This window comes from Camelus bactrianus, chromosome 2 (genome assembly GCF_048773025.1).
Source record: "Camelus bactrianus isolate YW-2024 breed Bactrian camel chromosome 2, ASM4877302v1, whole genome shotgun sequence".
Classification (NCBI taxonomy): domain Eukaryota; kingdom Metazoa; phylum Chordata; class Mammalia; order Artiodactyla; family Camelidae; genus Camelus; species Camelus bactrianus.
The window spans coordinates 49,074,128-49,099,776 of NC_133540.1; the positions used below are offsets into that span (position 1 = coordinate 49,074,128).

A 25,649-nucleotide genomic window follows, 5' to 3' on the forward strand; every position below is an offset into this window, starting at 1 on the left:
TTTGATATAAGCAGAACATCTGTAAAAGAGTGGGAACACTCAGGGTGCCCTAAGTTTTCACTCTATAGAAGCCAAACATTGAAATCAATAGATGATGTTTAGATACGAGATATCACGAAACTCTAATCTAAACTCTATGCTTAAAAAAAAAAAAAAAGCGTTTTTCCTAAAGCAAATGAGTAGCAAATTAATGATTATTTAAATGTTTTATGTTAAAGTGAAATCATTAAATTTTGTGTAATATATTTTAATGATTCTTTATTTGGCTGACTTTTTAAATTAACCATTAACTACTAGTACCAACCTGGAAATTCTGACACATTCAAAATTCCTAAAGAAAAGGCAAAATGGTAGAACTACTATAGAAAGAAATAAGGCAAAATCTACCAAAATTACTAAGGCATTTACACTTTAACTCAGCAATCTCACATTACAACAAACCTGCACAAGTACAAAATAACACTTGGATATGATTATTCACTGTCGTAACTGTTAGTTACGACAAAAAACTGGCAACAGTCGAAGTGTCCATTAGTAGGGTACTATTTGTAAGTGGTTCTGTACCCATGCAGCCTACAAATGGATAAGGAAAATACCCATGTACTGAGAAGGAAAGATCTCCAGAATACAGGGCTAAGGAAAAAAGCAAAGCACTGAACAGTATGCATAGTTTCATACATTTTGTATATTTGTGTAATACTTTATCGTGAGAGCTCTCCTAGGTAATGGAAACAATAAATATACAAATTTGCTTGTATATGTATTCAATAAAAACAGAATTGGAAGAAGAGACTAATAAAAATGAGGTGAGGGAGACAAGACTGGGATGAAGAAGGTATCACCATGTATATCTTTCCATACAGTTTAGATCTCTGAATCTTGTAACATATATTGCCTATTCAAAATATCACCTAAACAAAGTATTCTTTAAAATGAAAAACTACAAGAATATACAGAATATAGGATAACTTGAAATTTATCACTTTGCTTTCTGTTATCAGTGAAACCATTTATTCCATACATTACAATCTCAAAGAGATCATCAAACTGCATTTTCCACCTCTAGCTAAGATCTAATTTTTTTTCTCTAAATTTTTCTCTACAGTAACTTCATAGCTCTAGCAGGTCCCTTAATTAAAACAAAATAAAACAACAAAACTCTAGGAAGACTTTTGGTGGTGACAGAATGCAGATCTCCTGTGTGTCTCCGTGAAAAAGACAACTTCTTAAACATGTGAACGAAGGTAAAGTGACTTGCTATGATTTGTGACTTCAAGCCGCAATGTTTTCACCATCTCCTCCTTTACAGAAAGCATTTTTTCATAGCATGCATTCAGTTAATTAAGGAGGTGTGGGAAGTATGGCAGAAAACATAACTTTAAAAAAAAAAAAAAGGTCAATTGCATTTTTTTTTTGTAATATTGTGGAGCCAAGAAGATAACTTACATTTAGTCGCCAATGTCTTTTTTTATTTTAGCACAATGGATGCCATATTAGTAAATCTCTTTAGAGGCTATATGCTTTACCCTGTGCACTAGTACCATTAACCTCAATGGCTACTATGGGTATGTCCGGGATTCCAGGCCAGGTTCCTCTGGAAGGCAATGTAAGCACTTTTTGTCTGTCTCTAACTTCCCTAGTACTAAGTTACTAGGTATGTCTTTGTTTATATATGTGTGGTTACATATACTACCTTCTACTGCAGATTACTGTGATTGAGTAGGTGATGTTGAAAGTGAATGGAGTTACAATAGCTCCATATGTGCACCGAACAAGGGAATGCCTACTTCTTACACTGAGGTGCAGCAATCAATTAAAGGCTGGACAATTCTCCTAATTCATCTGAGAAAAGTTAATGTCAATATAAATTAGCAAACATCCATTTGACAGTTTAAAGTTTAAAACCACCACGACTTTCCAGATCTGTTAACTGAGGGTTAGACATTAAATAAATTACCCACAGTCTCATGTAAGAACTGAATTCAGAGCTTTGGTCTGCTGAATAATCTGCTAAAATAATTAATTTTACATATTTTTTATTATTTTTATTAGATGGTTTAATTCACCAACACAGAAAAAAATTCTATACAAGCCCTCTCCTACAAAATAGAAGTTTCATATTTGTGAAGTTAAAAAAAATTATAAAATTCCTCATGTCCTTCTATGATGAAATAAGACTGCTTTTCATTTCTCTGTATAATCAGGTCATCATATTGTCTTCATAAACATTTTGCAGAGAATGTTTGTGTTTACTGTGTCCATAAATCCCCCAGATCAAAATCAAAAGCCTCTCTTTCTCTCTTATTAGTAATTCAAACAAACAAAATAAAATCTCTCTATAAAACACTGTAAATATCACTGTGGCTATTCATTTTGAAAAACTCCTATCAAGATAAAAATCCATGTTTGAGAGCAGGGTTTCTCAACTTCAACATGAATGACTTTTGGGATAGATAATACTTTGCTGTGGAAGCTCTCTTGTACATTATGGGATGTTCAGCAGTATTCCTGGCCTCTACCTACTGGATGTCAGTATCATGACCGCACTTGCAACAACCAAAAATGTCTTCAGACATTGCCAAATGTCCTGGCGTAGGATGGGGATCACTAGGTTGAGAACCACTTCCACAGAAGATTGTAAAATCCCCATTATTAGCAATTTTAAAGGAAAAAAACAACAACAGATTATCAGCTTCCTAGATATCTCAGACATTGATACAGACACTAGTTCTAATGATTTTTGCTTGGTTTATAGAATCTTTTGACGTATTTCTCCTTTTTGTTTTTTGTTTCTATAACTCTGTCCCTCTAACCTTTCATGCAGAGTCAAAATTATAACTTTAAAAAAATAGAAATGTCCTCAAAATAACTCTTGAATTGCCAGTGTATCCATTACTGTATATCCCCATGATTTTCTTAAGTTTGACAAAGATGACAAAATATAAAAGTTCCAAATCAAGCTCAGAGTTGGGGGTTGTGAGAAGCTATATATGGAAACTAAAAATGAAATACAGGTGATGTGAAATATAATTACTGACACTCTTATTTGGTTCATCAGCATAATCCCTCTCCCCAAAGGTTGAACTGGTGAGGATTTTGCAAGCTGTTAAAAACTGTTTACAGCCAGATTTTTTTTAAAAAACTGGATATGAGGCTGTAGCATACTAAAGGCTATCACTACTGCAGGGGGAAGTTTCAATCCCTGTAAAGATAGTCTGGGTAAGTGAGCAAAGACTCTAGCTGACAGTACAGATAATACAATTCAGTTCCAGACCAAAGCACTGTATTTGTTTTTGTTGTTTTTCTCCTATCCTATCAGCAGCCTGTCTCCATAGATTTGTCTGGGAAAATGATAAACAATAAAGCAAGTGACCCTCTCCATCCATCTAAATCATCCTCCCAGCACAGACCCCAAGCAAAGTTTTTTGGAAGGACCATCTTTTTAAATGTACATTTATATGTATAGCAGGTTACTTAAAGCCAATGAAAATGCAAGAAACTGCACATACAGAGAGGTAAGTATTTATACAGAGCCTTCATTCCTTGAAGTTCAAAAACATTAGGGGAAAAAAGCCAGTAACGATCATCAAATATTTGTAAACATGTGAAACAGGAAATATAAATACATGGATGACCCCCCACCAGTCCCTGATAATTAAATTATAGTAGATTAGTTACAAACAAGATTTGACTACCAAAGCCATCTATAAAAGCCTTTTAAAAATAAAACATTCAAATTATCCTCTAAATCCAAGAAATAAGGATCTAAAGATACCATACAGATACGAACTTCATCAAAAGTAAATGGCAAATTCATTCTACAAAATGAAAATATAAAGAAAACAAAGCACTTAGGAAAAATCTAAACAGTTTTTGTGCACGGAGGACACTTTTGGAAGGATCTTTAAAACCTCAGAAACAGAAGAAAAAATGTTAATGCTTAGGAATTAGATAAAGAAGAATAGCAACAAATCATTAGTCTGTATTTAAGTTTCTATCTTCCACATTTTATACTATTAACCAACTATCTAGACAAAATGATTCCATTATCACTATTCCCTCTGATGGAGGAAAAACTGAAATTTCAATAGTGGAGGAATTTAAGTTTCATAAGACTTATCTGATACATAAACAAAGATGGACTACAAAAAAAAAAAAAATCCCATCCTTAAATCAGGAATCATCTTGGGCAGTATTACTGTCTGATATGGAGAAAACCAATGCAACGGACTCTAACAAAAACCCAGAGGAGGACTGCATCCATGTCTGAATTTTAATCTCAATGATCTGAAGAACAGATAAAACAAACAAAAATTAACAATTTAGCTCATCAATTTTTTTTTCTTTACCTCATTTGTCTTTAGGAGGACTCTATAATTTCTCTTTGGCAATTAAATACCAATATTAAGGTATCTTTTAACTTAATGTTTCCAAAACCAAGGAGAAAGATCTTCCACTTAAAAGGAGGATCTGAATAATTTTGGAGTTCAAAGTTCCAAATTTGTTCATATACTCATTCAACAGATACTAATTTAAAGCAATCTCTGGTATTAATAAATAGAATTTATGAAGTCCTCCATTATAATAATTATAATAAGAATTAACATTTAATAATGTTTACATACACACAAAACAATTTCACTACACTATTATGATTAACGTTTCACTCTTTCCTGGATTTATGCTCTACTGTAAAAGGGGAAAAGTTAAATTTGTGATGAATAAGAGGTAGGAATGGGAGGCAGTTGTAGGGAGTCATTTGAAAGTTACAGAACTAGATATAATATTAAAACTTAAATTTCCCAATTTTTCAAGACTAGTGCTCTTTTTCATATGCCACCGTAAGACTTAAACATATTACCTTTATCAGAAATGCTAATTCCTTCACTGTCCTGTGGTTTCTCAGCCTTCCATCAAATGAAAAGTTTAATGAGCCCTTTTCATTCTTATGTGAAATCTGAGGGCTATCTGAAATTTTAGGTGTCTGTTCTATCCAGACAATATCAAATTCTATACTGAACCAGAATACAAAGGTTCATAAGTCATATAACCTCAAATCACCATAAAGAAAATCCATTTCTCAATGCTTTCAAAAAGGAAAACTCATTAAATGAGGCAAAATATTCACTTTTAGACAATCTGAATTTAGAAAGACTAGAAGTGAACTTTATATGAAGGGCTATAGAATGAAGTTATCTCAATTTCTTAGGTAACACGGCATGGTAATCCCAGTTAATAATATGAACAAATTAAATTACAGCCATAAAAAGTATCATGTAACATCCCAGGCTCTTTAGCAGTCAATTTATACAATGAAGATTTCTTTTAGTAATGCCTTTATACACAATAGTTTCACTTAAAAATTTTTGAAATATTAAATATTTTAAATAAAAACAAACTCTGAAAATCATATTGCTGATCACATGCATCTGTATATGTGGCTATATAAGGCCTAATATATGTTAATGGATGAGAAAGTTAAAATGAAAGAATATGTATCAGGTTAAAATTGGAAACCAATGGTTTTAACTTGTAAATGGCAAACAAGGAGGCATTTATCCCCTCCATGCACCACTCCCTGGCATTAGGAAACCATTTCCTTTTGTAGAGTACTCTTCACAAGTTATTTAGAAGCATACTACAAAATGAAAATTTTAAATTTAAAAGTGTATAATGTAAATGTTATAAAACATAAAATTTTTAAATGAAGTATTGATATAGAATACAGTCCTCTGGTTACATGTCATGACAGTAAATGAGAAATTGACATGCTAAGCGATAAAGAATAAGGTATTCAGAGAGACAGAAAGCCCTGACTTACAATATTGCCTTTATTACTTATTAGTTCTTGAACCATGGCAAGCTGTTAATCTCCCTGAAAGTCAGTTTTCTCATCTCTAAAATGTAAACAGAAATACTATTTTGCAGGGTCATTAGAATTACAGATGATGCATGCCTGCTCAACTAAAAGTGGAAATATTTCTAGATTTTTTATTCCCTTCATGTATTCAATTTGTATTTTATTTTTTAACTTTAAAAATAATGCCAAGAAAAAAATCATACAATGAAATACATAACAGCATTTATTCATATTTATATAGACAGATCTACCTACAATATTCAATATACACATTATACTTTTATTTGGGCTACATTTTTACTTCTTAGTTTTCCATGAAGAAAATCCTTGCTGCTCATGAGAACATTTGGCTTTTCTCAACGTCTGAAGGAATACAGGTTCGGGTCACAAACATGAATGTGAAATATCAGCTCATGGAAACTTGGCTTCAGAATACTGTTCTCCCTACTAATTTTGCAAACTATGTAGGCAGGATAATCAATTATCACCGAAACATACTCACAAATATAACTAAAACTAACAAATTTTATGAGAAATTATTCTTATTATTTTAATGGCAATTAAACATGCAAACACATTACCTTCTCAAGGCCATCAGAAAAGTTAACGTAAGCTTTAACCTTAGAGTGCATTTTTCTATTCAATAAATATATTACTCAACTACTCTAAATAACTTTTAGTAAACATTTATCTATCTCTCCTGAGAAAAAAACGACATGAACAGTGATACAGTGAAGAGGTTAGAATTTGGAAATAGTAGTTTTCTCAATAAAGAACATGTAAAACAAATTAAAAAGATACACAATTTAGCTCAGCAACTTATTTTCATTTTGAATCAACAAAATTATAGCTAACACCAAAACGCTGATGCTTTCTAAATATATTAATACATCTAATAAGAAGAGTATGTAAAGCAGGTCTCTTTCATACTAACTGCTTACTATGTGTGTCAGGTACTTGGACCTGTAAACAGAACAAAAATGCTAGCCCTTATGGAGCTTAGACTGGAGTAAGAGGACACAGACAATAATAGACATAGTAAATAAGTTAACTGTATGGTAATAAATACTATAGGAAAAATAACTCAGTAGCATAGGAGGGAATCAGGAGAACCAGAAAAAAGGAGGTGTGCTATCCATGGTGTCAGATAACTGATATGGTCACTGCCTAAGAGATGCTGCATTCGTACTGCTTCAGACAAATGAGATCTGCCTTATGAATATTTCCTAGCTCTTATAATTCGTATTAGCTTTTTGCAACTGCTGTTATAATTAGTAATAAAAAAGGATATCAAATAGTTTTGTAAGACATGTTTGATTTGGCTTCTCCATCACCTCGCACATTGCCTGGCACCTAACAGGTGGCTCAATAATTATTTGGTGAATGACTCAGTCCAAGCCAATAAACAGTTTATCTGAATGGTTTTGGTCTCAAAATTTGTTCAGCAGTTTTCTTAAAGGGTCAGATAGGAAATATTTTCATACTGTTGGCCAAACAAGCAATGCTTGTGGCTGTGTTCCAATAAAACTTTACTTATAAAAACAGGCAGCAAGCACAGGAGTTTTCCAATCTCTGCTTAGTTTATTCTGTATCTAACTGTCTTCAGTTAGATTTTCCTGGGAGTATAAAGGTAAGTTTATTATCTATTTACAAATGCTTAGTTTTTCAATTGTAATCAACTCAAAAACATTACACAACAACACATGCAAACTCCGCTTCTCCCTTCCTCTCCCTTTTCTTCTTTCTCCTTTTTTCCTTTCCCTTTCTCTTTTTAAAGTGAAGGCTGATAACTTCACTTAAACTGTGACAAAAACTACTTCACTAGCTGATGTTACAGCATAGTTTTTAGAAGGGAGAACACACACACACACAGCACGACCAGTCGTCTAGTAATACAATGCAAACGTCAGAGACTGAATTCAGGTTTATAAACACGAAAGCAGAAGCTGGTCAAAGCATTAAATAAACAAACAATTCAAAGACATTAAGTCTGACAGAGAACTTAAGAATTAAATTAGTCAGTGGTTTACAGTGTGACTTCTGAAACTGCCTGAATTTGTTAAACTGCCAGCTCCACTAAATTAGGCAATTTCATTAATCTTTTTAAGTAACAGTTTCCTCAGCTGTAAAACGGGCAGTCATAGCTCCTACCTCATAAAGTCACTGCACTCAATAAAATATCAGCCTCCTACTGGTCTTTGAAAATGCACGCTTACATTTTATCAAGAAGAGGAAACGAACACACCTTTAAGCCTGAAAATATGGAATAATGAAGAACTCTTAAATATCCAAAGTACCTTATACATAATTTTAAAAAATATAACTTTGCTCACCTTTCCCACATATTAATATTTAATTGTCTTCACCTTTCTATTTACATAAAATATACTATCTTTTGTTTTTATCTTATTACATCAAATGTTCCTTTTTTGCACTTTAATATCTAAAAAAGTTTCAGAATCAAGATTTCCAAAAGGCATAAGTATTATAATTTGCTTATACTTGCTTTTTCCATAACAAAATTTACCTCTGAATAAGTCTGTCAGCAAATGTCATCAAATAAATAACCTTTCGCCATACATTTTACTGGCATAAGAGATTAAAAAGCTACTGAAAAGCCAACACTATTACTTGATATACAACATAATGACTGATCCAAAGCACTGAACTGATTCAACTGCACTGCTCCTTCCAGGAGACAAGAGTATAATCTAGCATTAAAATAAACTAAGGAAAAAAGGAAAAGTACATTTTCATAATTTTAAAATTTAAACATTTACTTATAGATCTTTGTGTGGACAAATGTTTTAATTTCTCTTGGATAAATACCTAGGAGATGGACTGCCATATAGTATGATAAGTATATGTTTAACTATATAAGAAACTATTTGTTTAAAAAAAAAAAACAGAGTGACAACCTTGCTTAAAACTGTCTAAAGATACTAACTTGATGGTATCCATGGTTTTTATGAAAGAATACACACATTACTAATTATGTACAATTTACTGAGCTAATAGAGTGCTTTGACTAGAATCAATTAGATATCATATATAAATCACCCAACAAATGCCTGATGGATAGTGTACACCTAATGACTGCTAGTTCTCTCTCTACTGTCAAAAATTTCCCTTTTCTTAATGTTCCCACCTCCCCTAGCCCAAACTTACATAAACCTACACTTAAATTGTTATTTGTTAAATAAGTTATGCAGTAGGACACAAACACACACAAAAATTTCAAACTATTTTTAAAAGCAAAGCTAGCTGTTCATCCATTGGTTTCAGGAGGGGAAGCTTCTAAAAGTAGTAGATCCTGAGTAATATTCCATTGTATATATAAACATACCACACCTTCTTTATCCATTCATCTGTTGATGGACACTTGGGTTGCTTCCATATCTTGACTACTATAAATAGTTACTATGAATATAGGGGTGCATGTATCTTTTTGAATTGAGTTTTCATTTTTTCAGAATATATACCCAGGAATTGGATTGCTGGATCATATGGTAGTTCTATTTTTAGTTTTTTGAGGCATCTCCATACTGTTTTCCATAGTGGCTGCACCAATTTACCACCAACAGTGTACAAGGGTTCCCTTTTCTCCACATCATCGCCAACATTTGTTATTTGTAAACTTTTTGATGATAGCCATTCTGACAGGTGTGAGGTGATATCTCATTGTGGTTTTGACTTGCATTTCTCTAATAATTAGTGATGTTGAGCATCTTTTTATGTGCCTGTTGGCCATCTGTATGTCTTCTTTGAAAAAAGGTCTGTTCTGGTCTTCTGCCCATTTTTTGATCAAGTTATTTGCTTTTTTTGATATTGAGTTGTATGAGTTGCTTATATATACTGAAATAAGTCAGAAAGACAAATACTGTGTGATATGACTTATATGTGGAATCTAAAAAATGTTAAAAGAATTTATATAGCAGAACAGAAACAGGCTCACAGATAGAGAAAACAAACTAGTAGTTTGGGGAGAGGGAAAGAGGGGCACATTAGAAGTACTGGATTAAGAGATACAAATTATTATGTATAAAATAGATTAGCAACAAAAAATATACTGTATAGCATAGGGAATTATAACCCTTAACTTGTAATAACTTTTAATGGAGTATAAATTGTAAAAAATACTGAATCACTATACTCTACATCTGAAAGTAATACAATATTGTAAATCAATTATACTTAAATAAATGAATGAATAAATAAGTAAAAAGGTAACTGATGACTAAAAAAATAAAATAAAATAAAAGCAATAGATCCTACACTCAGGAAACATTTTGAGTGAGCATCACCATCTTGTGTCCAAAAAGTGTAACTGCAATACCAAATTTATTGTCAAATAAAGAACACAGATGATAGAGACCAAAGAGTATGAGATCTAAAACTCTACTTTTCCAACTTTACTCTGATGTATATGCCAGTACATTACTGCAGACAAAGTTTAGATTGTTTATGTTTTATGATTATAATATTTTAAAATTTATCTGTACTTCAAGTTGTATTTTGCACATATCTAAAAGAACTGAGTTTTCTTTTATTACATGCCCCGCTGATACTTTTGCAAACCCCTTCCAAACACACACACACACACACACACACTGAATACTGAATAGAATGCCAGACACAAAAATGGAGTATCATTGTTAACACTCTCTATGCCCTTTAAAAATAATTACCAAATTCCAAATTAGCCCTTCTACTAATGACTTTAAAACATTCAATACACGGCTTAGGATTTAGTACTTGGCTACACTTAACATTAGTTCCCAAATATGGTATTCTATAAGCATTAATAATCCAAGCAAAGAAGCTTTTTCAAACTTAAAAGCAACTCGATTTTAAATAATATAGTTAAACATGTCTGTTTTAACTCAAAACTATTTTTACATTCATAGAAGATTTTTTTAAAATAGTATATTAAATAGACCAAAATATTACAGGCTGAACAGGCAACTGTTAAAAGAGAAAATATGCAGTTCAACAAGTTTTCCTTTTTCAAAGAGTAATAAATTTTCAGCGAAGAAGTTAAGGTGTTCTTCAACTGTCAACCAAGTTTTCCATTACACAACAGCAGCTTTAAGGCTGATTCACGGCTTTCCCCCTCTTTGCTGACAATCAAGTTGTTTAAAAAAAAGGTCATTTTTGCACACCTGGATAATATTTGCTTACTTTACAACCTGTTTGAAGAAAGGAACTTTTCAATAACAAGAAAGTTTGACAAGGTGATACCTAAAAAAACTTAAAAAACCATAAAACCTAAAATACCAAAACAAGAACTTCAGAAATTTGGTAAATAGTATCCTTTCATGTAGCATGTGGAATCTTTATTACTATCTCTGTGTCACAAAATAAGAGAATTATAGAACATGAGTGATATATCAGGGATTATCTAGTACGTCTTTGACAGGCACAGAAACAGAGGTCAAATGAACACACAGTTTGTTAGCAAAAGAACTAGAATTAGAAACCAAGATCCCTTAACGTGTGTCTGCATGTCTCATTCACCCCCCCAATTTTATTTCATTTTATTTTATTGAGATATAGTTTACATACCATAAAATCCACCCATTTAAAGTGTACAGTTCAGTGTCTGTAGTGCAATCATCAATGAAGTCTAGTTTTAGGATATTTTCATTATCTGGAAAATTTTCCTTCTCGATTTTAGTAGTCAATCTCCACTCCCACGCTTAGCACTAGACAATCAATAATCTGCTTTCTATCACTATAGGTTTGACTTTCCTAGAAATTTATATAAATGAAATGATATAATACATAATCTTTTATATCTTCTTTTACTTAGAGAAGTGTCCCTAAATTTCATTCATGTTACAGTGTATATCATTCATTCCATTTTTTATTGAAGTATAACTGACTTACAGTATTATATTAGTTTCAGGTGTACAAATAGTGACTTGATTATTTGTACACAATATGAAATGATCATCACAGGTCTAGTTGCCACCTGTCACCACACCAAGTTACAACAATATTACTGACTATATTCTCTATGCAGCACATTACATCCCAGAGCCAATTTATATCTGGAAGTTTGTACTCCTTAAATTTCCTTCACCTTTTACGCCCATTCCTTCACTCCTCTCCACTCTGGCAACCATTAGTTTATTTTCTGTATCTATAAGTCTGTTTCTTTTGTTTGTTTATTTCTTATGCTTTGTAGATGCTACATGTAACTGAAATCATATAGTATATATTTTTCCCTGTCTGACTCATTTCACTTACCATAATATCCTCTAGGGTACATCCATATTGGCACAAATGGCAAGATTTCATTCTTTTTTATGACTCAGTAATTTCCACCGTGTGTGTGGTATGTGTGTGTGACATCTTCTTTACCCACTCATCTATTGACGGGCACTTAGTTTGCTTCCAAATCTTGGCTATGTAAGTAATGCTGCAACAAGCACGGGGGAGAATATATCTTTTTTGTCTTAGAGTTTTTCTTCAGATAAATAATAAATTCCAGAAGTGGAATTGCTGAGTCATATGGTAGTTCCACTTGACCCTCACTAATACCTGTTATTTGTTGTCTTCCTGATAACACTCATTCTGACAGATGTAAGGTAATATCTCATTGTGGTTTTGATTTGCATTTCTCTGATGATTATGATGTTGAGCATTGTTTCATGTGTCTGCTGTCCTCTGGAAAAATGTCTATTCCTTGCCCATTTTTTAATCAAGTTGTCTTCTGATGTTAAGTTGTACGAGCTCTTTGTATATTTTGGATATTAACCCCTTACTGGGTATATCATTTGCAAATATCTCCTCTCATTCAGCAGGCAGCATTTTCATTATGTTGAAAAATTCCTTCACTGTGCAAAAAGCTTTTTAGTATAACGTAGTCCCATTTATTTTTGCTGTTGTCAGGAGACAGATCCAAAAAAATATTGCCAAGACAGATGTCAAGGAGCTGACTATGTTTTCTTCTAGGAGTTTTATGGTTTTAGGTCTTACATTTAAACCTTTAATTCCATATGAGCTTACTTGCATATGGTATAAGTGATCCAGTTTCATTCTTTTGCATGTAGCTCTCCAGTTTTCCCAACACCATTTATTGAAGAGACTGTCTTTTCTCCATTGTATATTCTTATCTCCACTGACATCGATTAATTGACTATATAAGCATACGTTTATTCCTGGGCTCTCTTTTCTGTTCTATTAATCTATGTGTCTGTTTCTGTGACAGTACGATACCACTTAGATTACTGTAGCTCTGTAGGATAGTTAGAAATCAGGGAGCAGGATGCTTCCAGCTTTGCACTTCTTTCTCGAGACTGCTTTAGCTATCCTTGGTCTTTTGTTGTTTCATACAAATTTTAGGATTATTTGTTCTAGCTCTATGAAAAATGCCATTGGAATTTTGATAGGGACTGCACTGAGTCTGTAGATTGCTTTGGATAATACGGACAGTTTAACAATATCGATTCTTTCAATCCATGAGCATAGCATCCCTTTCCATTTTTTGTTCTGCTAATATGGTATATTCCATGTTGATCAATTTGAAGATATTGAACTATCCTTACATCCCTGGAATGTATCCCACTTGATCAAAGCGTGTGATCTTTTTAATGTTATTTGGTTTAATAATTTTGTTTGCTAATATTTTACTCAGGATTTTTGCTTTTATGTTCACCAGGAATATTGGCTTGTAATTTTCTTTTTTGTGTATGATGTCTTCGTCTGGTTTAGGTATCAGAGTAACTAATGTGCATCTTGGAGAATGAGTTTAAGAATGTTTCCAATTGCTTAATTTTTTTAGAATAGTTTGAGAATGATAGGCATTAACTCTTCTTTAAATATTCACCAGAATTCATCTGTGAAGCCATCTGGTCCCAGACTTTTGTTTGTTGGAGCTTTTTAATACATGATTCAATTTCATTACTACTAATTGGTCTGTTCAGGTTTTCTATTTCTTCCTGTTTCAGTCTTGGAAGATTGCATGTTTCTATGAATTTATCCATTTCCTTTAGTCTTGCAAGACTGCATGTTCCAAGAACTTTTATGAGTCTTATGATTCTTTGGGTTTCTGTGGTATTGGTTATAAGATCTCCTCTTTCATTTCTGATTTCATATATTTGGGTCCTCTTTTTTTCATGAGTGTGGCTTTAACTATGAAGATAGATTGTTAACAATATATTTGGTTCTTGAGGAGGTACGCTTGACTGATATGAACTTTCATCTTAAAACTGCTTTTGCTGTGTCCCATAGATTTTGAAAAGTTGTATTACCATTTTCATTTGACTCAAGATATTTTTTCATTTCCTCTTTGATTTCCTTGTTGACCCATTAGTTGCTTAATAATATGTTGTTTAGTCTCCATGTGCTGTATTTTTCCAGTTTCCTTCCTGTAATTTATTTCTAAGTTCATATTGTTGCATTCAGAAAAGATGCCTGATATGATTTCAATCTTTTAAATTTACTGAGACTTGTTTTGTGGCCTAACATGTGATCTATTCTGGAAAATGTGCCATTCATTCTTTAATGTGTATTGTGCAGTTTTTGGATGAACTGTTGATAATTCAACATGACCTAATGTGTCATTCAAGGCCAGTGCTTCCTGATTGATTTTCTGTCTGGATGATCTATCTGTTGATATAAGTGGGATATTAAAGGCCCCTACTATTATTACTTTGCCATCAATTTCTCCCTTTAGGTCTGTTTATATTTGCTTTATATATTTAGGTGTTCCTATGTTGGGTACACAAATAATTACAAATGTTATGTCTTCTTCTTAGACTGGCACCTTGTCCCTTGTTACAGTCTTTGTTTAAAGTCTACTTTGTCTGAAATGACTATTGCTACCCCAGCTTTCTCTTTGTTTCCATTTGCATAAAATATCTTTGCCCATCCATATACTTTCAGTGTCTGTGTGGCTTTAGATTTGAAAAAGGTCTCTTGTAGGCAGCATATAGGTGCATCTTTTTTATCCATTCAGTCACCATAGGTCTTTTCATTTGTGCATTTAAAGTAAGTATTACTATTCTAATTGTTTTCTGGTTGTTCTTGTAGTTCTGTGTTCCTGTCTTCTTCTCTTGGTCTCTTGCCTTGTGGTTTGATAATGTTTGATTTCCTTTCTCTTTATTTTTTGTTTCTATTGAAGTTTTTTGATATGTGGTTACCATGAGTTTCATACATATATATAGCTATCTGTTTTAAGCTGACAGTCGCTTAAGACAAATTCATTCTAAAAAGCATTACATTTTTACTCCTTCTCCCATGTTTTATGTTTTGATGTAATATATACAACTTTCTATTTTGTGTATCCTTAACTTCTTATTGTAGTTATAACTTAATTTATTACTTTCTTATTTTAACCTTCATACTAGCTTTTGAAGTGGTTGATCCACTGCATTTGGCTTAAATTTGCCTTTACCAGTGAGATTTTTTTCTTTCATATATTTTCTTATTTCTAGTTATGGCCTTTTATGTTTAAGGAAGACCCTTTAGCATTTCTTGTAAGGCCAGTTTAGTGGTGATTAACTCCTTTAGTTTTTGCTTATCTGGGCAACTTTTATCTCTCCTTCAGTTCTAAATGATAAACCTTGCCAGATAGAGTATTCTTGAGTTCTAAGTTTTTTTCTTTCAAAACTTTTAATTTTCAGTGCCTGCTGAAAAATCAGCTGACAGTCTTAATGTCAGTTCCCTTGGATGTAACTACAGTTGACCTTTGAACACCACGGAGGTTAGTTAACCTGCATATAATTTATAGTCAGCTCTCAGTATCCACGGTTCCTCCACATCCAGCGATTCAACCAACTATAGATCATGTAGTATTACAGTATTCACTACAGGAAAATATCTGCGTATAAGTGGACCATCAGAGTTCAAATCCACATTGTTCAAAGGTCAATAGTAGTTGTTTTTCTCTTGCTGCCTTTAAATTTTTCATAATCTTTAATTTTTGTCATTTTATTTATAATGCGCCTTGGTATGGATCTCTTTGGATTCATCTCATTTGGAATTGTATTTCCTGGACATGGATATCAGTTTCCTCTTCCAGGGTAAGAAAGTTTTCTGCTATTATTCTATCAAATAAGTTTTCTCTCCCTTTCTCTTTCTCTTCCTTCAGGGAGGCAAATGTTAGTATGCTTTTTTCATTTCTGCTGTTCTGATTGGGTGATTTCCATTATTCTGACTTCCAGATCACTGATCTGTTCTTCTAAGTTTTCTAATCTGCTGTTGATTCTCTCTAGTGTATTTTTCATTTCAGTTACTGTGTTCTTCAGCTTTGATTGGTTCTTTCTTATATTTTCTAACTCTTTGTTGACATTTTCACTGTATTCCTCCATTCTTCTCCCAAGTTAATGAGCATCTTTAGGACCATTAATTTTAACTCTTTTGTCAGGTAAATACAGATCTCCATTTCATTACGGTTTTCTTGGCCACAACCTGCAGTTGTATGTTCTTCTTTCGTTTGGAACACATTCATTTGTCTTCTCATTTTGCTTGATTTTCTGTTTGTTTCTATGAATTAGGTGAAATGGTTACCTCTCCTGGTCTTAAAGGTATGGGTTTGTGTAGAAGCATTCCTTGTGCAGACTTGATGTGCTGCACAGCTTCGGCAGGCCAGCTGGAGCTGGAGGGAGTGAAGGCTTGGGGGGCCTGGTCATGAGATCTCACAGTTTAACTTAATTCTTAAGTCAAAGTAATAGTATAAGCCCAAGGCAGTAAAGTTATTACTTAGCAAAAGATTTTGAGAAAAGAGCTGGATGCTTGAGTTTTGCTTTTGTTTTATTCCTGATGATTTTAAATTCAATAGTAGTCCACAGCGTGACTGAGCTGGCAAAGAAACTAATACAGTCCTGGAATGCATTAGCTGGTGCATAATATTCAGGTTAAAAGCATTAAGTGTCTCAGTAAGCTTTGTACTGATCACATTAAAACTTAATTATAGTATATTCATTTGCAGATACCATAATTTCAGAGAGAAAGGAACAAACAGACAATAGTTCAGGGGGAAAAAAAGGGTAAGAATGCTGAAGATGGAATAAGGGTACCACATGAAATAAAACAAGACATCAATCAAGCCTGGAGGAGAAAAGACTGGTTGGTGAGATGGAATGTAAAGATAAGACATATGACACAGCTTTCAAAAATAAAGAACCACATAGAAGAGGTATTAAAAACTGTTCTTTATAGCATTTTGGAGAAGAAACAGGCTGGTGTGTAGAAGCTGTAGACAGGAAAACAACAGCTGGTTCAGTAGAATAAAGAACTTCCTGACAGTCTGAGGCAAAGATGTATGGTTTATTTCATGAGTTAACAGGTTCCCCACAAGTACAGGTGAGTGAGCAAAGGATGGAGAAATGATGGGTAGAAATTTTATAAAAAGATCAATGCATCAGAAAGATAACTAAACCATCAGACCTTCCAGTTCTCTCCAATCTTGAAAGAATTAATTTCTCTTAGGACTTGGGTATCAAGGGCAATATGTATTTTATTATGTTATTACTCTTTCTTTAATAGAAGATTAAACATACTATTTGCACGGTGCTGGCATCAAATACTATTTACTAAGCAAATATATAAACACAGACTCTTAACTCCTCCAAATTTAAATATCTAGACTGAAAATTCCAATCATGACAAATACTACAAAAGGATTTCAACACACAATGATAAAAAGCAAAAAAGCAATGCAACTTTAAGACTGAGATGTCATGAATAAATATTTACCAGTTTTCATACTATAAAAAACTGCATTTCTATATTTTTGGATTTTGGTGTGTCATTAAGCTGGAAAGACTAATTATTTAGTCCAAGAAAATGGACTTGAAAAGATTAAATATTAAAAGAATGTTCAAGAAGAGATTAAAGGTAGTTTAAAGAACAAGAAGTTAATACACCCTTACTACTATTATTGGTTTATTTTAAGCACAGCTTATATTATAAACTCAAATAATTTATCTTCAGAAAATTTATGCAATAAATGTATTTAAACAATCTTTAGAAAAACTTTGTGGCTCATATGTGAACAGACATAGGGTCTTTTACTAAACTGCTAAAAGCTTACAAAGAAAGATCAATGGCCAGTAAACTTTTTCTGTAGAGGTCCAAGTGGTAAATAATTTAGGCTTTACAGGCCCATAAGTCTCTACTGTAACTACTCTACAGTAGTAGTACAAATAGTCACAGACACTACATTAAATAAAAATCAGTGTATTTATGAGGACTGAAATTTGAATTTCACATTATTTTCACATGTCGCAAAGTCATCGTATTTTCCCAACCATTTAAATATATAAAAATCATTCTTAGGTCATGGGATGTACAAACACAAGTGATGGACACGATGTGGTGCACAGGTCATAACTGCCTGATCCCTGGGACAGACAGTCCTTATCTTATCAACATCTAAATGAGATATGATCCATATAACCTCTGACCAACTTACTCTTCTTCCCATCCTTCCAAAGCTGAAACCCTTATAGTGGTTGCTATAATAGATACAGTGAAAACACTTTGCACTTTTTAAAAAAACAAAAAAGAAACACACAAATACTCAGTAACAACAATAAAACTACTTCCAAGAGTCCTGTAAAGGATGGTAAAGCTGAAATTGGAATATGACCTTGGAGGAAGCCACCTAGATCTGACTACACTGTGGCTCAGATTCTAACACACTAATACTTTCTACACCATTTTGATAAATAATATTAAAGATGATTAAGCATCTTTTCCTTAAATACTTACAGGAAGGTAGAGAATTACGATCCATTTAAACTTTTAACATCTGTTAGGTCAAGCAGTATGGTTTTTAGTTCTGACTAAACCGAGAACAGCAATAATAGATGAACAGAACATTTAAATTGTAACTTGGAAGAGTGGAGAGGAAATCCATTTACAAACGTATCTGTAACCTTTCTGAGAGTATTTCTAGAACACAATTCATTTGAAAAGTGGAAACTACATGTATTTAGCTTCTCATGTGCTGACATTTCTAAACATGCTAATATTTTCCATGTTACAAAGACATCAAATAAAACCAACTTTTAACTTACAGTATTTAAGAAACAGAAATATTAAGTCATATTTAACCCATAACTTATCTTCCAGAAAAACTGGAAGGAAAACTAATGCTAGTTTATTACTTTGATGAGTTAAACACACTAAGTTAGAAAATAATTTTGAACACTGAATTACTCAAGACCTCTACATAACTTTCGAAATCTTCCTCAATTGAGCAATCTGATCAGAATTTTTAAAATTCTATAAATTTACTACTATGAGAAAACTAGGTTTCATGTGAGAGGTAATACTTATAATAGTAATTATTATTGAGAGCATATTATATAACAAGCATCCGTACTAAAAGTAACCAAAGGGACTAAATTTAAAAAGATTCATTATAAAAAAATTTTTGAAGCTTGTTTCACACCAGAGAAAGAAGACACGATCATTTCTTCCTTAATACGCAACACAAATGTACGAAATATCACGGATTGAACACTATACTCCTCTAAAGGGTCCACATAAGCAACAGTCTAACAAAAAACAATATAAACTCCTAGAGTTTGGGCTTTTAAATATTATTTGGACATCAAAAATAATTCAGTTGTTCGTTGTTCTAAAGTCTCCTGATGCTGTGGACATCCAGGCCGTCATCAATCTAAAAACAATGTGACTACATGACACCATACAATCTCATTAATCTTCATTTGTCCTTCACATCCTGTCATTCTTATGCAAAATGGACTCTTGAGGATGTAATTTCTCTTCACTCATCTATATGCAGGAGGAGGAGTGTTGGGAACTGGGGTAAAAGGTCTGTGGAGACTTCAGGATACTACCAGAGACCCCCAAGCAAACACCTTACTCAGCCTAGTGTGCTACATTACAGCTAACGTGTTTGACATGTAAATATGATATAGCAGGAAGTAGAATAATGTGATTCTTGAGACACATCTCACTTCCCTTGCTCAATCACCAAATCCCATGAGTTCTCCAGCTTCAGTTTCCCCAGACTATATGAAACTGAAATATTGATCAAAAAAGACACTAAAAATGAACAACATATGGGTCATATAATGATATCAATTTCAGTCCTCTGACAGTCCAAGAATACTCTCCATTCCAACACACTTACTTAAGGTCATCATGACATAGCGATTGTGGGTTAACAGGCAATAGGATTGTAAAGTATGCTACCCAATTTACAAGGCCAAACACCTTAATTAAATGTAGCCAAAGTTGGACTACAGGCATTATTCCTTTGATACCCAGAACAGTCCTTTTTAATTTTCTTTCCAGTTTTAGGCCAAAGACAAAATCTCTACCTTTCAGCATAAGCATAGGAAACTTACTTTAATTCTTCTGTTTCCTGTTTTCTTCCTACTACTATTTCCTCCAGACAAGACAGGTGGTGAAAACTCAGTCTATTCATTTCATTATAATAGGAAATTTTTTTTTAATCATTTCTTAAGACTGTTTTGTTTCTAACAGCATATTTAGGGCACATTTTATACACCATATTCTAATCACCCACGTCCTAAAACTTTTTTATAGTACCATTAAACAATACTCAAATAATGCTGTATATTTTATAAAATACACATTTGTCCTTCACATCCTGTCATTCTTATGCAAAATGCACTCTTAAAAATACAATTTCTCTTCACTCATCTATATGCAGGAGGAGGAGTTTTCTCTGAACTTTTATAAAATGTAACATTAATATTACATTAATATTAACATCGATATGTAACATTTTATAGAAGTTTAGAGAAAAAAATCTGGAAAATACACTTTTGACATAGTATATATCATCTGAGTAATAACAGAAGTACACTCAATAAAATTCATATTGCATATGAATATAGAATTTTACCTGAAATAGAAAACAATTAAAATATTTTTTACAAAAATCTCTGATTATTTAAAATAGTTTTTTGCATAAGCAGAACATTTAGACCATGGTTCAAAGTACTAAGTTCAAAGTTGTACTTGAAAGCATTGCATATCATTTGATGATCTTGTAACTATTGTTATACCACTGAAAAATACTTTTTCCATTTACCAATTTTATGTTTTATGGTCAGTTATAATTTTATTACTTCATTATTATTTCATCTATTAAAATTAAATATTATAAATTTTGAAAAATTTGAATAGTAAATTAAAGATCTTTAGATCCTCATGACCTAGTGAAAATTAAGTCTTTGTATATAATTTCAAACACTTTCAATATCTTAATTTAAATGTGCTTATCCAAAATTAGTTGGTTAAAATAAGTTAGATTTCTAACTTTTTAAAAAATTAATCAAAGTATGTATATAAGTATGTTTATGCATATATATGATGTATGCATATATATGTATACATACACACAGACAAGCATACATATAAATATATATGCATATGTAAATATGTTTGTATATATTTATACTTCTCTCTAAAGCCTCTTGAAGCAAAGGTTGGTCAAAAGGTTTTACCAGTGTGCAATAATATTGACACCTAAAACATTTATTTTGGATAATTAGGTAATTTTAGAAGTGAGGCATTAAAGGTACTATTTTATGAAAGATCAAAAATATAACTAGAATGCTGGAAGATATTTTTCAAACTAATTTCTCAAACTCTGTGATATTAAAGACTGTTACTTACGAGTTGTCATTAATGAAACATAGCATCTGCCTTCTAAGGGAAATATTATTAGCAAGCAAGAAACATAAAAACAAGGCAAAAAAATGGAAATATGAAAACGAAGAACCACTTCCATCCCTTTAATCATCCACCTTTGGAGATAAGTTCCACCCCAAATCTGGTTAAGCATTTTCTCCAAGAGACCCAAGATACCCACAGATCAAAGTATCCTGAAGAGAATAGAAGTCATTTACCATTACCTTTGGGGTTTTGACTTATTCTAAGATGAGACTGAAAAAAGGCCCAAAACCTTAGAGTGACCCAAGAATAGCCCAAGAATAATTTAAAATCTCATATATGTTTATCTCAAAAATTTCTTGAGGTCTTTTATGCCAGGTGTAGGTTAAAACTAGGATAAATTTCACCTTATGGCAAAACGTAACAGTTGGGATTCAATCCAGGTCTTACAGAGGGAAAAGTAAGCAAAAGAGATTATAAATCAACAATTCTACTGTATTAAATAATAGTCTTACAAAAAGTTACACATATAAAGAACATGAAAAAAATGTATCCTTTACTTAATAAAGGAGTTTAAATTCATTTATCCTGTTCTATTTTAAGAAAGATTGTATGTATAATTTGAAGAAAGATAAATCTGAACAAGGCAAGGCAGAGAAATGCTCCATCTGAGAAAAGACAGATTCCACAGAACAAGGACATTTCAAAAGAGCTGGTTGGTAGCCAATCATAGGACAGTAAAGGATAAGTTAGTTGTTCTTAATGCCCATGCGAGAACTTATGTAGGGGTTGGGGAAGAAGCTAAAGAGCACTGTGGTAGGAAGAATTCTATTTCAGCTCCAAGATCCTGGTTCTCTGATTGACATACACCTTCTCCCAGTTATTCAATCAAATGCTAATATAGGTACTATTGTGAAGGGCTGTGGTAAATGTAATTAAGGTCCTGAAGCAGTTGACTCGAAGGTGGAGAGATTTTCCTTGGTGGGCCTAACTTGACCAGGTGAAACTTTTTAAAAGAGACTAGCCTTTTACTTGCAATGTAAATTTAAAGCATGAGATGGATAAAATATGATGGAGATTCTCCATTGCTGTCTTTAAAGATGCAAGGGCACATGTGGGTCTCTAGAAGCTGAGAGTAGCTCCCACCTGACAGACAGTAAAGAAATTTAGTCCTTAGGTCTACAATCATAAGACGTGAATTCTGCCCCAGTGTGAGCTTAGAAGAGAATACCAGTTCCTGACGAGAATGCAGTTGGTCAACACCTTGTCCAGTACCGGAGCAGACAACTCCATCATGCCATGCCCAGATTTTGACCTCCAGAAACACTTAAATGAGTATTATGTGAAGCTGTTAAATTTGGGGTAATGTGTTACACGGCAAGCAAAAATTAATATAAGCATGAACCAGGCTAAATCATACAGCTTGATTTAGAAGAATCCAGTGAAGTTTACTGTAAGCCCAAAGTCCTACTTCAAGAAATGTGTCTAATAACAAGGACATATAATACTAAGAAACCAAAGCAGGACATTATTAGATTAGACACTGTAGAGAAAGAAACTGAAGAAATTTTAGAGCTCATTAGCCATGGGGTAACCAAAAGACAAATGTCATAAAAATACAATGTATTCTTACACATTTTTATAGCAGGAGAAAGATGATTTTTCTAGATTCAGTGAAACCAAAAGGTGAGATTAAGTAACCTTTAAGGGCTCTTTCAGCACTCTCTTTAATCCTCGTTAAAAATATAGTCCTATCTTTTTTTTTTTTTTAATAGACATCAGAGATGCCTGGGCACCAACCCAGATTCTATAAATGTTCAGAACTCACCTAGCTTCCTACATAGCACTACATCAGAAAGGGAACAATTTATTAAGGTCCAAAATGTTTGTACCTGCACTTGACCAAGGGACTTTACTGCACAGCAAAATACCTAACTGAATGAAAGCAAGGCTTTCTTCTCACATAAAAACTTCTTTCAAATCTTCAAAAAGATCATTTGAAAAAAAAATCCCATTTTGAAAACTGAAAGTCCATGTATATGTGCATAGGGAGGGAGGAGCTCATAAGGTCATATACATGAGGCAATAACATTAACTAAAAAAGAGAAACTGGTTCATGCTCCAGGAGTAAATTTTTACTCTAAATTTAGATACTTGTTAAAAAAGTATACATGAAGTATAAATTAGGCACTTAAACGTTAGTGAACTCCTTGATTAAACTATGACCAGGGGAAAAACAGTGGTAGCAATAGCTTGATAGTGTTAATTTTGCACCTATATAGCTTAATTTAATGCTACAGTCTAAGGAAATTTTTAAGAGAAATAAAATCCATTGCCATAAATAAATCCAATTTATTCTAATTACTTTGAAAGCAACTGCTAGGCCTTCTAGAAAGTTCTAGAAAGTTGTTGATAATAACTTGAGTCTAAAGAGCCTGTTTATCTTAATATGAATTAAAACGTTAAAAAAATTTAACATAAATCAGATGAAACCAAAAAAAGAATTTCAGAACTTCAGTTCTCTAGGGAAATATACTGAGTTTGATGCAACAATGGGGGAGGGGAAATTCAAGGAGTTAACAAAAAAATTTCTTTAATAGCAAACCATAAGTAATAAAAATATAAACAAAAGCTTTTCTCTGTTCTCTTCATTTCCTTAGTTTAAGATCGGTAAGTATTCTCTAAATGACAAGTAGAAAGTAATTTGACGTGAAAAACCCAAAACAATCAAATGATACAGTTCCTGATTTTACAGTGCCCACACTGCCTTCTTTCTTACCTTGTCTATCCTATCTGGGCGGTTAGTAGCTGCCAAAATTGTCACATTCTTTAACTGTTCAATGCCATCCATTTCCGTCAAGAGCTGAGCCAAAACACGATCGGCTACATTCCCAGCACCTGAAGAACTGATTTTTGAAAATACAGTTTTAAAATTTTGTTTACCTATCCCTAGATACTTCATTATTTTTAAAAGACTGTATATTCTATAATAAAAAACATTGTCTGTTTCAAAATACAAAATGTACACTTCAGAATTCATTACTTGTTGAAATATCATATCTAAGAACCAACTATATTCAAATCATTTCTTTTCCTCCATCATCAACCACGATCATTTTCTCTCCAATAATAAAATGCTGAGTGTCAAATATAAAAGATCTGAGTAGATATAAGGTTTTTTTTAAAGTCCACCAAATACATAATTATTTAATTTAATCAATATTTAGATTTAATACAGCATATATACTGACAAGAATTGGGAATTAAAAAACTGAATAAGATACAAACTCATTTTCACATGAAGCATAGTGCCTATGTGAGACAGAAAACTCTACATATCCATAACAAATGGGATATTTCTGATGTATCTTAATACTTTTAAATATTAAGAATATCTTTTCAACATATCAGCAGGTAGGTAGTCACTGTAATCAACTTATCCAGGAAAATAGGCCAAAAAAGCATTTAATTTTGTTCCTTTTATTCATGTTCCAGGTCAATTACAAAACCACTGCAGGACAAATTACACCTTAATTTAATCGCATTTCCTCTGACCACAAAAAAATGACTAAATATTGACTTTTAAGAAGTAAACTCAAGAAGTCTTACTAGTGAACAAAACTTTGATATTACACCATCAAGGCCCCACAATTCTCATTAGCATTAGCTGGGATTTACTAAGATCTGTTCAGAATTGAGAAATATATAATACACATCTGGGTGGATAACTATAGAGTAAAATAGCATTATACACATATTAAACATATAAATTCAATCAGATGTAGTTGAGTATGGGGAACTGGAGAAGAGAGAAAAAAAACAGAAGGGACATACACCATCCCTTTATCTTAGCACCCATGACAGAATAAGCACACCCTCAGTATAACCACCATGTAATATATTTAACAATAAAGTAATTAGGATCTCTAAATAAAAGAATTTAGACCTCAGCATGTATTACAAGTTCAAAAACCTGACTTAGTGTATACACAGGAGAGTAGCTGCAAACACACATGAAGGTGTTATACAAATTATAATGTTAATTAACTAAATTAAATGGTTAGTTCTTCCAGGTTGTTATATAAATCACACTGTCAATTTATTAAATTAAATGGTCCTTCCCAATGTCAAAAAGTTTGGGACCAAGGAAGCCACTGAG

General features: G+C 32.7%; 1 protein-coding gene across 10 annotated transcripts in view; it reads right to left on the minus strand.

Moving 5' to 3' along the window:
• Positions 1–25,649, minus strand: part of AFG2A (AFG2 AAA ATPase homolog A) — a 342,561-nt gene that overhangs the window by 219,428 nt on the left and 97,484 nt on the right. For all 10 annotated transcript variants that reach the window (XR_012498999.1, XR_012498988.1, XR_012498987.1 and 7 more), the window contains one exon: positions 24,270–24,396. Coding sequence is in view for 6 of the 10 variants with exons in the window: in XM_074341241.1 (XP_074197342.1) it covers positions 24,270–24,396 (127 nt within the window). In the remaining 4 variants the exon portion in view is untranslated. The remainder of the gene's footprint in view (positions 1–24,269; positions 24,397–25,649) is intronic.